This window comes from Corythoichthys intestinalis, chromosome 17 (genome assembly GCF_030265065.1).
Source record: "Corythoichthys intestinalis isolate RoL2023-P3 chromosome 17, ASM3026506v1, whole genome shotgun sequence".
In the NCBI taxonomy this organism is placed as follows: Eukaryota; Metazoa; Chordata; class Actinopteri; order Syngnathiformes; family Syngnathidae; genus Corythoichthys; species Corythoichthys intestinalis.
Genome location: NC_080411.1, coordinates 39,663,981 through 39,679,999, shown reverse-complemented (window position 1 = coordinate 39,679,999; position 16,019 = coordinate 39,663,981). Strand labels below are relative to the sequence as shown.

Genomic DNA, 16,019 nt, shown 5'->3' with positions numbered 1-16,019 from the left:
TGGAAATTATTTTTTATGAATCCACATTATAATGAGGATTCATGAAAGCTGAAGGCAATGACCTGCAGTGGAGTGGTGTCTGGACAATGCAAGGGTATAAAAGATAACAGAATTCCCCAATGGTCTTAGATATGTAAATCTATTCATAGGCTTTTAATATGAAGAGCAAATGTGGTCCTTTTCAAATGTGGAGTGTAGAGCTGCCACTCTGGCTGATTGGCTGAGACAGTTGATGTCTGAAGTCCACTAAACTGGATTAAACTGATTTTGTCACCATTCACTAAGAGGATTTGGACAGTGTGCCCCACCAAAATGCATCTATGTAAAGTATGTATTTCAATTATCTTTCTAAATAAAAGTTTTATAAAAACTTGTTTTGTCACTGCCTGTTCTTAATTGAAACTAGAAACTTCCCTCCAGAGTGATCGTGCTGGTAGTTGATTTTCAAATTTCATCCGAAATCTTTTTATACTAAATATTTCTTCTTCCTTCAAAGTTTAGTCGACAGCCATCCTTAGGGGGAAAAAAAATGTTATCCTGTTGAAATATTCATTAATATATTTTTTGGTTTCTAGCTTGCTGATCAACATTTGCAATACCATATACATTTTTGAGAATAAAACTGAATTTTATCAGAGAACAATAAACATTTTCCCCACAGTGCCAAGGTGTAATTCCCTTATTTATAAATTATTTTTAATACGTCTATTCGATCTATTTTGCATTGTTGTCTTGGTTTTTGAGATGATGGCATCTGCTTTTGGCTAATCAAAACACCTTACCCTTATCAGCTAATATCAGCTGTAGTATAACCCTTGACTCATTTTCAAAATGCTAAAATCACCATATCAAATGACTAATGACATATCACTAATTGTTTAATTGCTGCATAAAGCCTTCCAGTTGTTTTCCTCCAAATACCAGTATATCTGCCACCTCTGTCAACTGTATTTGCTGGTTGGCGATGTGCACTCCCACATGTCTCCAGCCTTAGGCCTTGTGCTGTCAGGTCGACTTTCCACAGCAGACAGCACAAGGTCATCAGATGATGACCGGTACCTGGGGCGGCCCCGCAGTCACTCGGCTGTCCATATTCATCCTCAGTGAGTCGGCACTGCAAAGTCAGTGACCATTTTTGGATCCTTACTGCTTTTTTGTCATGCCGATGGAACTACTTTCAATGCACACCCAGCTCTGAGCAGTCTTTTGAGCCTTACCTTATTAAGCACCTTTCTTCACATGATTCAATTTCTGTCACCATTAAGCATAATAATTTTGTATTCCTGCTGCAGAAAAAACGAGAGGGCAATGAAACTGGCAAGGCCAGGTAAGATAGATTTCTCTATTTACAAATGTCTCTACAAACGTAATTTTCACGTTACGACACTCCTAAATGGGAAAAAAAAAATGCCTCTTGTTAAGAAAGAAATTTTAGGTTACAAGAGGCAACAATACTATTCAATACTGTACAAAATTTACATCAAATATGATCTGATCTATGTCAAAATCACACACATGAAAAAACTGTTTAACTAAAGCCACCCAAACGTTTATAGGTTTTCCTCTTTTAATGAGGATAGCATGCAAACAATGACAGAAGGGGGAAAAATAAGTAAATGAACCCTCTGCCTAAGGAGACTTAAAGAGCAAATGAAACAATTTTTATCAAACAATTTATATCAGGTGTGTGCCCAATCACCGATGAGTGGTTTAAAGCTGCCCTGTCCACTATAAAACACACACCTGGTAAGAAATGTCTTGATGAAAAGCATTGTCTGATGTGCATCATGGTTCGGTCAAAAGAGCTGTCTGAAGACCTGTGATCAAGGATTTTTGATTTGTATAAAGCTGGGGAAGGATACAAAACCATCTCTAAAAGTCTGGATGTTCATCAATCAACAGTCAGGAAAGTCTACAAATGGAGAGAGTTTGGCACTGTTGCTTCTCTTCCAAGGAGTGGCCATTCACCAAATATGATGCCAAAAGTTCAGCGTAGAATATTCAGAGGTAAAAAAAAACCCTAAAGTGGATGCTACAGTGGGGAGAACAAGTATTTGATACACTGCTGATTTTGCTGGTTTTCCCGCTTGCAAAGCATGTAGAGGTCTGTAATTTGTATCATAAGTTCTCTTCAACTGTGAGGGACGGAATCTAATACAAAAAAAAAAAAAACAGAAAATCACGTTGTATGATTTTTAAATAATAAATTTGCATTTAATTGCATGAAATAAGTATTTGATACATCACAAAAATCGAACTTAATATTTGGTACAGAAACCTTTATTTGCTATTACAGATACCAAACATTTCCTGTAGTCCATGACAAGGTTTGCACACACTGCAGCAGGGATTTTGGCCCACTCCTCCATGCAGATATTCTCCAGAGTCTTCAGGTTTCGGGGCTGCTGCTGGGCAACACGGACTTTCAGCTGCCTCCATAGATTTTGTATCGGGTTCAGATCTGATGACTGGCTAGGCCACTCCAGGACCTTAAGATGCTTCTTACGGAGCAACTCTTTAGTTGCCTTGGCCGTGTGCTTGGGTTGTTGTCATGATGGAAGACCCAGCCACGACCCATCTTCAGGGCTCTCACTGAAGGAAGGAGTTTGCCAGCCAAATCTGGCGATACATAGCCCCAGCCATCCTCCCCTCAATACGGTGCAGTCGTCCTGTACCCTTGACAGAGAAGCAGCCCAAAAAAATTATGTTTCCTCCTCCATGTTTCACGGTTGGGATGGTGTTCTTGTGGTTGTACTCATCCATCCCATTGCTCCTCTGGATCATCCAGATGGTCAGTGGCAAACTTCAGACGTGTCTGGACATGCACTGGCTTCAGCAGCGGGATGTTGCGTGCGCTGTAGGATTTTAATCCATGACGGCGTGATGTGTTTCCGATGGTTTTCTTCGAGACTGCGGTTCCAGCTCTCTTAAGGTCATTGACCAGGTCCTGTCGTGTAGTTCTGGGCTGATCCCTCACCTTCCTCATGATCAGTGATGCCCCACCAGGTGAGATCTTGCATGGAGCCCCAGAACGAGGCAGATTGGCCGTCAACTTGAACTTCTTCCATTTTCTAATAATCGCTCCAACAGTTGCTACCAAGCTGCTTGCTTATTTTCCTGTAGCCCATCCCAGCCTTGTGCAGGTCTATTATTTTATCCCTGATGTCCTTACACAGCTCTTTGGTCTTGGCCATTGTGGAGAGGTTGGAGTTTGTTTGTTAAGCATGTGAACAGGTGTCTTTTATACAGGTAACAAATTCAAACAGGTGCAGTTACTTCCGTTAATGAGTGGAGAACAGGAGGGGTTCTTAAAAAAGAACAAAGAGCCGAAATATTTACTAGTTGGTAATGTATCAAATACTTATTTCATGCAGTTAAATACAAATTTATTATTTAAAAATTATACAATGTGATTTTCTGGATTTTTGTATTAGATTCCGTCCCTCACAGTTGAAGAGAACGTATGATACAAATTACAGACCTCTACATGGCTTGCAAGTGGGAAAACCAGCAAAATCGGCAGTGTATAAAATACTTGTTCTCCCCACTGTAAATACTTACAGAAATCACTGGCACAGTGATCCAATATCTATGTGCCCACATCAACTATATGTAAAACTGTGGCCAAGAGTGGTGTTCGTGGGAGGACTCCATGGAGGAAGCCACTGCTGTCTAAAACGAACATTGTTGCTCGTTTAATGTTCGCAAAAGGCACTTGGACACTCCACAGAAGTTTTGGCAAAATATTTTTTGGCCTGATGAAACCAAAGTTGAATTGTTTGGGAGTAACACACAATGTCATGTGCGGAGGAAAAATGGAACAGCTCACCAACATCAACACCTTATCCCCACTGTGAAGCATGGCGTAGGGAGCATCATGTTTTGGGGCTGTTTTGCTGCCTTAGGGCCTGGACAACTTGCCATCATTAATAGAGGAATGAATTCAAAATATCAGGATGTTTTGCAGGAAAACCTGAGGCCGTCTGTCAGACAGTTGAAGCTAAAAAGAGGATGGATGCTGCAACAAGACAATGATCCAAAACACAGAAGTAAATCCACTTCAGAATGGTTTCAGAAGAACAAAATGCACACTCTTGAATGGCCAAGTCAAAGTCCAGACTTGAACCCTATTGTGGCATGAACTAAAAACAGTGATTCATGCCAGACATCCCAGGAATCTGACTGAACTACAGCAGTTTTTTAGAGAACAATGGGCCAAGATTAGTCCTGATCGATGTGGCAGACTAGTCTGCAGCTACAGGGAGCATCTGGTTGAAGTTATATCTGCCAAAGGGCGGGCCACAAAATATTAAATGTGATGGTTCACTTACTTATTTCTCCTTCTCCTTCTGTCATTGTTTGCTTACTATCCTCATTAAAATGTGAAAACCTTTAAATGTTTTGGTGGTTTTTACCCCGATTATAAAATCCAATGAGACGTTTCAGGAGTACTTGGAACGGATTAGGGCATTTACACGGAAAACGTGTCTTTACTTACAGAATTTTCGTGGTACAATACTCCTTCCAAAACCAATTAATGTCGTAAGTGGTAAGGTAAACAAATATTAGTTCATGGAAATCAATAACAACATCAACAATCACTCAATTATGTCTATTTCAGACAGCTATCAAATGTTCCGACCACCAAGCTTAGACCCGCTACCCCTCGCTGTCAGTAGATAGTTCACAGTGCCGAGCCTGAATGCTTCCTTAATCGAAGAGTTGACAACAAAACGTGAAGTGAATCTTGATGGCAATCATTAGGCTGCCAGAGCGGAAATTGGAGTTGTTGTTTAATGTGCCTCAGCATCCAAGAGAAAAACACTTTTAAGCACTGGAAGGCACCAACAGCTACTAATACTCCTATTTACTCTCACACACAAGCCAACTACTTGTCAACAGCACTTTCATTCATTTATACAGATTCCTCTGAATTACTGGTATGACAATATTTCTTGTGATGTCCCTAAAAGTGTGACATTAGTCCACAAAAATTGTGTTTAGAGAGTAATGTACAGAATTAATGAGGAGACTCAGTAGCGTGCACTCGGCAAATGTTTTTTTTTTTTTGTCTTGTTTTTTTTTACTCTAACAATCAACCCCAATGAAAAAATGCTAAACAAAATAAAGCACTGCAGTGTGCTGGGAGACTGGGGCAATGGGAGACTTTTTTTTTTTTTTTTTACATTTGCTCTCCTCCAAGCAAGCTAACAAACCAGTAAAGTTTACATACTCTCTTTCCCATTAATTCAGGATTTTTCCTTGCGATAGAAATGATCAGAATGTACTTAGGATGAATGGTATTAAAAATATAACCAGTTAAAATAAAAGTGGTGTTGTCTTACTTTACCTCATCTAGAGTGCAAACTGATACAGATCAGGAAAATTAAAGGGGTAAAGTAAACCAATGAGGGGTAAACTGATTCAGTTAATTTTACATCTTTATATCACAAATCATAATAGCAAATGTTGTGAAAGTTAGAATCCTAACAGGTAGCTTGACAATAATTCAGAATGCATGCCAGAAAAGTAAGAGCATCCTCGGGATTTTCTTTCTTTCTTTATTTTCCTTTCAGGCATGACAAATCCAAACAAACATAAGCATTTATATGTGTTTACATTTAATTCAACCCGAAAAGAAAAAGGCAGACGGGAGAAGCCGAATCTTATTGAATCCCGCCGCCAGTATACCATAGGATGCGGAAATTATCGAACAACAATTTTTGACATTTCAGATTGTGTAGTGATTACAAGGTTTTTTTAGTTGTTGTTTTTTTTTAGCCTCCCTTTGATTGTTCATTTTCCCAATAGTCCTTATGTTGATTAAATCCAGCAGATTAGTTCATAATTCAGAGGTTAGTTAATTCAGTTCAATTCAGTTCAGCCACCCCATTTCGTCGATTTAATCCTTGTCACGGTTTTCATTCCTTGCTGAATTCCGACGAAAATTCACCTCCGGGTTTCGCAGCTCCGTAGTAATTTTCATTACCATTTTAGTTGTGGCAGTGCTGGATGCCGGTAGATCATTCTTCACCTGTAATAAATCATCACAGGCCTTGTTGAGGCTGGCGTGCACTCCGGCGATAGCGCTGGCCGCAGGAGTGGCCAATTCCACTGATCTCTTTTGGCTTTCTAACACTTTCATGATGAAAGTGTTGGAAACCGACGAATCAAGTGGGCTCCAAGCTCCTGCAGAAGAATCGCAGGCAGCAGCACAACAAAAAGATACACATCCTCGATGTCTTCAACTTCGAGTGTGGTCAGACACAGCGGCCGCCATTTTCCCCAGCTATCTTTCATATATCAAGACTTGAAAGTGTTTCCCGGGCAGGCGCATTGTCCAGGTTCAGATCGCATGTGCAGAAATGACTGTCTTTTCAGAAGGTCACAAAATACTAGTAAAAGTCAATTGTCTGTACACTTACAGAGCCAAATGAGTATCCGTCCTTGTGATGTCTGGTTGAGTTCTGTTTGCATTAGCTTTGTATTTTGTTTTTGTTTTTTTACCCTCCTTTGTTTTGGGTACACTTAGTTTGTTTGCAGGTTTGAGTAATTTTCCTTTTGTACAGTCGTTATCGTGACCAAGAGTTGGATTGAGTCAGCAACATAATTGTTTAATACAATTTGTTTATACCTCTTCTTAAAAAAAGCCAATGACCCTGAGCTGGTCACTCCAGGATCTAATTTGTTCCAAAGCTGTACACTAGTGTAGTGTATCGAAAATGATTTTAGTGTTTTAGCATAGTTAAGTTTAAATACATTTTCTCCCCTTAAATCTTATTTCGACTTTGCAGACTGTACGGAAGGCTATTAGTTGAGGCTTTATCTTTTATACTTTTTAAAACACCTGAACGCAACTAAAGATTAACTACACCATAATAGAATATATCATCATACATCATAACAAAATATGACAAAATTACCCATGGCCAGATCAACGTTTCCTGGATCATTTCTTTCATCTTCAGAACTGTCTTCATCAAAACAGTGGGATAAGGACATAAATCTCCTCTGAGCTGCTAACTACAATTTTCTTTTCGGTTGCTTTCTTTATTGGGTTGGTCTTTTCTTTGGAACTTTGCCGTTTCCCAGCCAACTTCTGACTAGAATCCTATTTCACATCTGAGTCAGCTGTCCATACTTATGCAAGTGGACCATGTGCAGTGGATGGATTAGTATCACTCACTGAATTGTCTGAAGAGAGTAGCTCATCTGCAGATGGATTATCTGCCTGTGTGGTCCATCCAGACCTTCTGTAGTGGCAGGCTGCAGCTCAGGGTTTGGTCTGTCTGACACCATGGATGGTGCAAATGCTTGTTTGGCCGTGTCATGTCACTGCTGACATGAAGGAGTGACGTGAGACATCTCACTTTACCCCATATCATTCGCCTCACTTTACCCAGAGGTGGGTAGTAACACGTTACATGTACTCCGTTACATTTACTTGGGTAACTTTTTTTTATTTTTTATTTTTTAATTTGTCCTGTTCAGCTGCTTCACACGGAGAATGGAAATCTGATTGTCCGATTGGTCTGCACAGTTTTAATGTATCACATGGGAGGATGACATATTCCAATTGTGATCATTCAAGATGCTTCGTTTATTAGTAGAAAGCAGGGAACAGGAAGGAATTAGGGGGGGACAGAAGAAAAGGAGGAGAGAGAGAAGAAGTACAAACAACAACAAGAAATACATTGAATGCCTACACTAACAATAAATATGTTGGCGCTATCATTAACCAGTTTTATTTCCAGTTGAAACCATGCGACACTTGAGTATTTTTTGAGAAAAATGTACTTCTAAGAGTAGTTTTGTAGAGTAGATTTGTAAAGAAAAAACGTTACTCTTACTATGATACTTTGGGCTAATTTGGGTTTATTCTTCATATTTTTTTGCCAGCGATGGCAAGAGTAGCTCTACACATTTCACCTATGAGACGTCGCAACAATATTCACATGCCTCCATTATCAATGAGACGCAAGCTTGCTGTTCTATGATCACGCCAGTCTGTTCAATCACATGGCGTCTTCAAAGCACAGTAAAAAATGAAGTCAGTAAAAAATGAAGTATTTGACATAGAGCGCTGCCCTCAACATGACTTGAAAGCGCAGACTTTAACCTCTCTCCCAGTCTTCATTTGGCACTGATTGACCACAGGAAACTGGAGATATGAGCCTTTTAATTTCATAATAGTGACGTTGAGGGAACTATTCACGATTCAAACTAGAAACTTTTTTCTCCACTAGAAGGCACTCATGCTCTTTGGAAGAATAATGCTTCATTTGTCTTTTTTTTCTCTCGCCGGAATTCAAATATTGTTTCAATGTGTTTGTATTTCTTTGGCTTAATGTGGTTATGTAATGGGTTATTGTAGATGGATCATTTTGTGCTGTGAAAAATAAAATAACATTTCTAAGCAGTTACTCACAATGTTACACATGCTTTTTGGTGTCATACGCACTTTAGTCTTTCTATCTTTGGATCCCTTGAAAGGGTTGAAACTCTTGACCTCTATGTAGCACCTATAAAGGCACCAAAAGATGAGCAATCACAGCCAGTCCTCCCCGTTGAAATGAATTTGACATTTATTGTTGTCAATGGCAGTCTATAAGTTAAAAAGAAAAAAAAAAAATTAACAAAGTTAACATTGTTAAATGATGTTGGAATCTACAGCCATCTAAACTCTTCTTCAAGCACCTCCTCCAAGTAACAGGCAGTTGTTATAGTTGGCAGCATTTACTGTCTTACACTTAGTTGTGAAACCACAGACAGACATTTGGCAAGGAATAAACTAGTTAAAGATAACTAAGCAAGTAACATACACATGGAACCCAGTCTGATCTTACTTGCGTGCTTTTCTTTTCTGCGTATGGCAAAATTGGCTGCGGAAAGATGAACTGTTGAAGCTTGGGTCATTCCTCGCTCTGGCGTGGCCTCTCACAAACTCACAGAAGAAGGAAAATGGTGGGAATGTTACACCATGATCCTCTTTATATTTTGACCCAGCCATTATCCATTTTTCTTGAAGATAGAAGGGAAGCTTTTCCACAATTTTACTTACTCCCCAGGCTGTGTCAAGATAACTTAAACCAGGTAAGTGGCCATCCTGCTTTGCCACTTCCAAGTCACCGATGAGGTCGGCAAGCTCCTGGAGCCTGTGAGTGTCTTGGCGGGATAGCTTTGGAAGTTTCTCTATTCGGGAAAACAAGGAACTTTCAATAGCCTCTGGTAAACCATATACTTCTTCAAGTCTGGTCCATATCCTCTCCAGGCCAACAGAAGGGTCCCTTATATGGGCTGCTTTTATCCTCACAGCATATTGGGAAGATTTAGGGCCCAGCCACTTGATGAGGAGGTTTATTTCTTCATTTGCCGTAAGTCCAACATCAGTGATGGTGGACTGGAATGTAAGCTTCCAACTAGGATAATTCTCTGCTTTGTCATCAAATTTAGTCAGCCCCCCGCATAGTAGCTGAATCTTTGCTAGGAGTCTGCCAAGGTCACTGGTTACACCATCAACACTGTAGTGGTTTGAGTTCAACCTCTGCTGTACTTCTGGTACACTATGGAAAGCATTTTGCTGGGTTCCACTTATATGAGGTTGCGTCCCTCTCTCTTGTGGCAATTGGTGGTGCTGTCTGGGTTCTTGTTGGACATGAATGGGTGTGAACACTGGTAACTGAGGGCTGGGCTGTTCCATTTGGTAAGGTTGTATATAATGTTTGGGAAAGTAATTACTTGGAGTTGTATGAGGGGGTTCAGCTTCATGACGTTTGTTTATATATTCACTCACTTTTTGCTCTGGGTTGGTCTGAGTAGGGAGGAATCCCAATACTTTTTCATTTTGTTCTTCCATCCCAAACATTGCTGCAACAGACTCCATCACATCTGCTTTGGCGCTAGCTGCATCAGCTTCTTTTCTCTGGTGGAGAACATCGAGACTTGCTTCTAATCGTGCTTTTTCTGTTTTAATACTTATTTCTTCCTCAGCATAGGCTAACCTGGCTCTTGTGGCTTCAGCCACAGCTTTAGCGAGTGCTGCCTGAATCCTAGCTCTGGAAGAGGCGGATGATCTACTTAAAGATTCAGCAGAAGACCTATTACTTTGCTTCGTTTCAGATCTTGAGGACTTACTATGGTGGGAGAAGAATGACGAGCTCTCCGCATCGAGTTTATCACTACGGCAGGAGAAAAGTGATGAGATCTCAGCATTGCTTTTATCACTACGGCAGGAGAAGAGTGACGAAGTCTCAGCATTGCTTTCGCCACTTGCATCCAGCTTCTTCATTTTGATCACAGAATGGGGCTACTGAAATTCAATTTGAGCGTGCTTCAATTTCCTTTAAAGCTACTATATGTTGTCCCACACAAGAAGTTAGAAATTGTCCCTCACAGAGCTCACTGGTTTACTTGTACTAGTGCAATCAGCGTGACTAATGTTCTGCACTGGAATTCACTGCAAGCTTAAGATCCACCTAGCAACACTTTTTCCAAAACACAGGGAAACAAAGTCGTGAAACTGCGATATAAACACAGAAAGGCATTTGGTTAGCATCAAAGTAAAGAGGTAAACCAATAGCATACAGGTTTGTATTGCTAGTGACTACATTAACATCTACAATGTTCGATTACAGAAACTTACCACGACAGTGGTACCTCAACATACGATCCTTTTAACATTTGACGTGAAAGTAGACTCGTCATTTGTCTCAAAATATAACGACATGCTCGAAATACGAAGCTTTATGACAGCGTCGCAATTTCATTGTTTTACCACAAGATCGATGCACGGCAGATTTTCTTGTGAGAGAAATCAACAAGAAAGTTAGCGCAGGTTGTGAAAAAAGGAAAAAGGTGACGCTTACCAATGAAATTAAGATGAAAATGATAGAAAAACATGTCAGTGAACTGGCTCAACAATACGGCTGGAATATGTCTATTATCTCGACGGTCCTCCTACCTCGTTTGCCAGTCTTTATAAGTTAAGGTGACAATTATTATTATTCTAACATCGGCAAAGAAACCGCCGGCTTTGTCAGGTTTTTAATAATTTATTTCAGATCTTGTGCAACACAACAGGGCTACTGGAACAGCATGCAAAACACAACCCCCACACATAGACTTCAGAATGATATTGACGGGAAACGGGGCCCGGGCCAATTAATAGGGGGCCTGCATTGTTGGCATGGCCGTCAAAGCTGACTGAGTGGAATCACAGACAAAGAGCTTTTTTTCGTTGAAAGTTCTTGTGAATAAATGCATAAATCCCTGATTTTTTATAGATATGGACGTAAAACACTCTCGACTCTTGGTTAGAAGAAAAAAAAAAAAAAAATGCGCCGTTAGGATTTATTTTACGTAAATATGTTGAAGTACAATGCTAGTCTGTCAGTCAATGTGGCGGCCACCTTATGTAAACAGAGCTTTTCCGGTGAAAATTCTTGTGAATAAATGCTGAAATCCCTGAATTATTTATAGATATGGACGTAAGACAGTCTCAAGTCTTAAGTTAAAAGCAGAAGAAAAAAAACGAGCAGTTAGCAATTATTTTACATAAATACGTCAAAGAATGATGATGATCTGTTAGACAATTTGGCTGCAGCTAGTACAGAATCCTGCAGCCAGAGTCCTTACAAATACAAGGAAACTGGACCACATTACACCTGTTTTCAAATCGTTACACTGGCTTCCAGTGAATCAAAGGATAAATTATAAATTACTACTGCTCGTCTACAAAACACTTAATGGCCTTGGACCAAAATACACGCATTATTTTTTTAGATTTCTATGAAACATCTAAATCTTAAATCCCTGATTTTTTTAAAGATATGGATGTAAAAAAGTCTCGACTCTTGGTTAAATGCAAAAAAAAAAAAAAAAAAAAAAAAAAAAAAACTCGCTGTTAGGATTTTAGGTAAATATGTCGAAGTACGATACTAGTCTGTCAGTCAATGTGCCAGCCACCATATGTAAACAGAGCTTTTCCGGTGAAAATTCTTGTGAAAAAATGCTTAAATCCCTGAATTCTTAATAGATATGGATGTAAAACAGTCTCGATTCTTGGTTAAAAGCAAAAAAACTGTGCAGTCAGCATTTACTTTAGGTAAATATGTCGAAGTACGATGCCAGTCTGTCAGTCAATGTGGCGGCCACCATATGTAGTCTCGATTCTTGGTTAAAAGCAAAAAAAACTGTGCAGTCAGCATTTACTTTAGGTAAATATGTCGAAGTACGATGTCAGTCTGTCAGTCAATGTGGCGGCCCCCGTATGTAAACAGAGCCTTTCCGGTGAAAATTCTTGTGAATAAATGTTTATATCCCTGAATTCTTTATACATATGGATGTAAAACAGTCTCGATTCTTGGTTAAATTAAAAAAAAAAAAAAAAGTGCAGTAAGCTTTTATTTTACGTAAATATGTCGAAGTACGATTCTAGTCTGTCAGTCAATGTGGCGGCCACCATATGTAAGCAAAGCTTTTCCAGTGAAAATTCTTCTCTAAATGTTCAAATCCCTGAGTTCTTTATAGCTATAACGTATAACAGTCTCGATTTTCGGTTAAAAACAAAAGCCCTGCAGTTAGCATTTATTTTTGCGAAATATGTCGAAGTATGATGCTAGTCTGTCAGTCAATATAGCGGCCGTCATATATAAACAGATCTTTTCCGGTGAAAATTCTTGTGAGTAAATGCTTAAATCCCTGAATTCTTTACAGATATGGATGTAAAACAGTCTCAACTCTTGATTAAAAGCAAAAAAAAAAAAAAAAAAACTGCGCACTTAGCGTTTATTTTGGGTAAATATGTTGGAAGTACAATGCTAGTCTGTCAGTCACTGTGGCGGCCACCATATGTAATCAGAGTTATTGTCGGTGAAAATTTTTGTGAATAAATGCTTAAATCCCTGAATTCTTTATAGATATGGACATAAAAGTCTCAATTCTAGGTTAAAAGCAAAAAAAAAACAAAAAACGTGCAGTTAGTATTTATTTTACGTAAATATGTACGATGCTAGTATGTCAGTCAATGTGGCGACCGCCATATGTAAACAAAGTTTTTCCTGTGAAAATTCTTGTGAATAAATGCTTAAATCTCTGAAATCTTTATAGCTATGGACATAAAACATTTTCGATTCTTGGTTAAAAGCAAAAAAAAAACTGTGCAGTTACGTAAATATGTAGAAGAATGATGCTAGTCTGTTAGACAATGTGGCGGCAGTCTTACAACAAAGAGCTTTCTATGTTAAAAATTCTTGTGAAAGAACGAAAAATATAGTAATTACCGTATTTTTCGGACTGTAAGTCACACCTGAGTATAAGTCGCACCAGCCATAAAATGCCCAACGAAGAAGAAAAAAAAAACATATATTAGTCACACCTGAGTATAAGTCGCATTTTGGGGGGAAATTTACTTAATAAGATCCAACATATAGAACAGATATGTCATCTTGAAAGACAATTTAAAATAAAAATACAATAGAGAACAACATGCTGAATAAGCGTACTGTATGATAATGTTACATGCATGAACAACGAAATGAGAACGTAGCTGGTATGTTAACGTATCATAGCTATTAAGAGTTATTCAGATAAGTATAGCATAAACATGCTAACATGCTTACCAAACCATCAGTGTCACTCCAAAACACCAAAATAACATGTGAAATGATATAATAATGTGTTAATAATTTCACACATAAGTCGCTCCAGAGTATAAGTCGCACCCCCAGCCAAACTATGAAAAAAAACTGCGACTTACAGTCCGAAAAGTACGGTACCTTAAATCCTCGAACAAATCACTCCTGAGACACTCCTTCGTGTTTGTATGCGGTAAATCTGGCGTTGGATCGCTGCATGTGTCTCTGCGACCGACTGCGAATAACAAGCGGTTTGTGGGATGGCCCCCCACTTGATGGCGTGGCGCAGTGAAGGTCGAATCTGACCCGTCAATATCATTATGAAGTCTATGCGCCACATCAGAACCCGATTCGTTACATTATTATTATTGATATCATTATTATTACATATTGTATTCATAATTTGTTTTGCTATGTGTAGTTCCAATTTGTAATTGTTCCAGCAGTATTTATTAAGGATTTAGCATGGATTTTTGGGCTGCGGAACGAATTAATCCAATTATAATGTATTCTTCAGGGAAAACCCTGCTCGACATACGACCACTTTGACTAACAAACCAGGTCCTGGAACGAATTAATTTCGTATGTTGAGGTACTACTGTATTTCTTTCTGTATATATAAAAATTACCTTTCAAAATCAAGACTTTATCTGTGTGTCTTTTTCTTAGCTATCACCACACACAAGGGAATGTAAACCACAAAACAATAAACATAAAAACAAAGGTGACGGTAAGTAGCTTTACCTTTGACTGGATCTCCAAACATTGGAGATTTAAAAGTGACTTGCTTTGCGTCCTTGATCCACTTCTTGCAAAGCCTCAGGCAAGAAAAACTTTCTCATTGAGGCCCCGGGAGCTCATTTCTATGTGACATCGCCTTTAAAGAAGTTTGCTAATAAAGCTTTGTGACATAGAGATGATTACGGCACGTGAGAATACGTGTCATTTACCTTTCCTCAGGACAGAAGCATCCTGGTTTTGATTGAGTGTTTACTGTATGAGGGAGGACAAGGTGGCACAAACAAGGCCTCTGGAGTGCGCACACTTCAAACTCAAGCCGACGTGAGGCGACTGGAGTAAATTGCTTGTGAAGAGTGGGCTAAAATACCTACTACAGTGTGTGTGCTACAAAGTGTGTAAACCATTTTTTGACTCACAATACTGATTCCGACACCTGGTCGCCGATACCACCATACATTAGAGAAAAAAAAAAGAATGTTCAATCGCTGCCAACCTTCTACTTCAAATAGATTGGACATCTACCACTGATAAACCAATTGAAATACAACACAAGAGAAGGATGATTGGACGCCACACAATTGGCTGTCCATCATCATCTTAGAAAGGGCGAAAGGTGCTCAATTTTTACCGCGGTGTGGGTAGCTGGCGGCCATCTTGGGTAGGGCGACCAGCTGTTGGAAACTAGATCCCGAAAAGTACATACTATCCCAGCAGCAGCACATTATTTCTTAGTACTCCCTAATACTGATGATGTCATTTTACTTCCATATTGCAGTGTTGTTTTCGGCAACGATGACAACAATGAAAATATTTCGTCAAGGAACACTATTTTCATGATGATGACGAGACGATAATGAGCGAAAAGTTTGTGCTGGGAGATTAAAACATAACAAGCCTAATGCTAGTTAGTCTGACAGGACAAGAATGAGACGAAAATGTGCAATAGTTTCCGTCACATGTTCACAATGTGTGACAATTTATGTGTAGTTAGCGTGCATCGTAGCAGTGTGTCGTCTCCAGTCTCAATGCAGGCTAGCACACATGGTAAGGTTTGTTTTCTTTGCCAGAGAGAATATGCAATGCTAAGTGATTATCATACACTAAATGTAACTCGTAGCTTTAGCATAGCATTCGCATTCGTGTTGGCATTAGGTTAATGCTAACAGTGAGCGTCCTCTTAAACTCTCAGGCCAACTTTTTCAACCTACAGATTGTGGCTTCAAGGTGGGTATAATTAATTGAAAATAATGTTCTGTTTTCCTGCTGAGTGTGTACTAACACCAAGTTGGTGTTGTCCTTGTTGATAGATGCTAAAATATGTGCACGTCTGTCAATGTTTATTCAAAATAGCTGGAAACCTGTATTTATTCTTTGAGTACAACAAAAACTAGATCTGATCATACATTTATTTTGAATACTGCAAAAACTAAAAATCTTATCAGGACTTACAATTTAAACTAACTTAAAACTTTACTAAAACTTAAAAATAGCTTGACACAAATGGAAACTCAATTGAAATTGGAAAAGCACCTAACCTAACTTTTAAGTTATGTGTGTTATCAAGCGAAATGACATTTTTAGGTAAGAACTTAAAAATAGCTTGACACAAATGGAAATTCAATTGAAACGCGTTGGAAAAGCACC

The 16,019-nt window shown here is 39.0% G+C and overlaps 1 protein-coding gene across 3 annotated transcripts; it reads right to left on the bottom strand.

The window, feature by feature from the left end:
- Nucleotides 1-5,360: 5,360 nt before the first annotated feature.
- Nucleotides 5,361-14,490, bottom strand: LOC130905124 (uncharacterized). Of its 3 annotated transcripts, XR_009061039.1 has the most exons (3): nt 14,379-14,490; nt 8,462-10,519; nt 5,361-8,389 (listed from the first exon to the last, which is right to left on the bottom strand). XR_009061039.1 is itself a non-coding variant. In XM_057818178.1 (2 exons), exon 2 carries the CDS (start codon nt 10,286-10,288, stop codon nt 8,843-8,845), a length of 1,446 nt encoding a protein of 481 aa, XP_057674161.1. In that variant the 5' UTR covers nt 10,289-10,519; nt 14,379-14,490; the 3' UTR covers nt 5,361-8,842. The 3 variants fall into 3 exon arrangements, 2 of the variants coding, with proteins under 2 accessions (XP_057674161.1, XP_057674162.1); XM_057818178.1 differs by having other exon boundaries at nt 5,361-10,519; XM_057818179.1 differs by having other exon boundaries at nt 5,361-10,519; nt 14,264-14,379.
- Nucleotides 14,491-16,019: the final 1,529 nt, after the last annotated feature.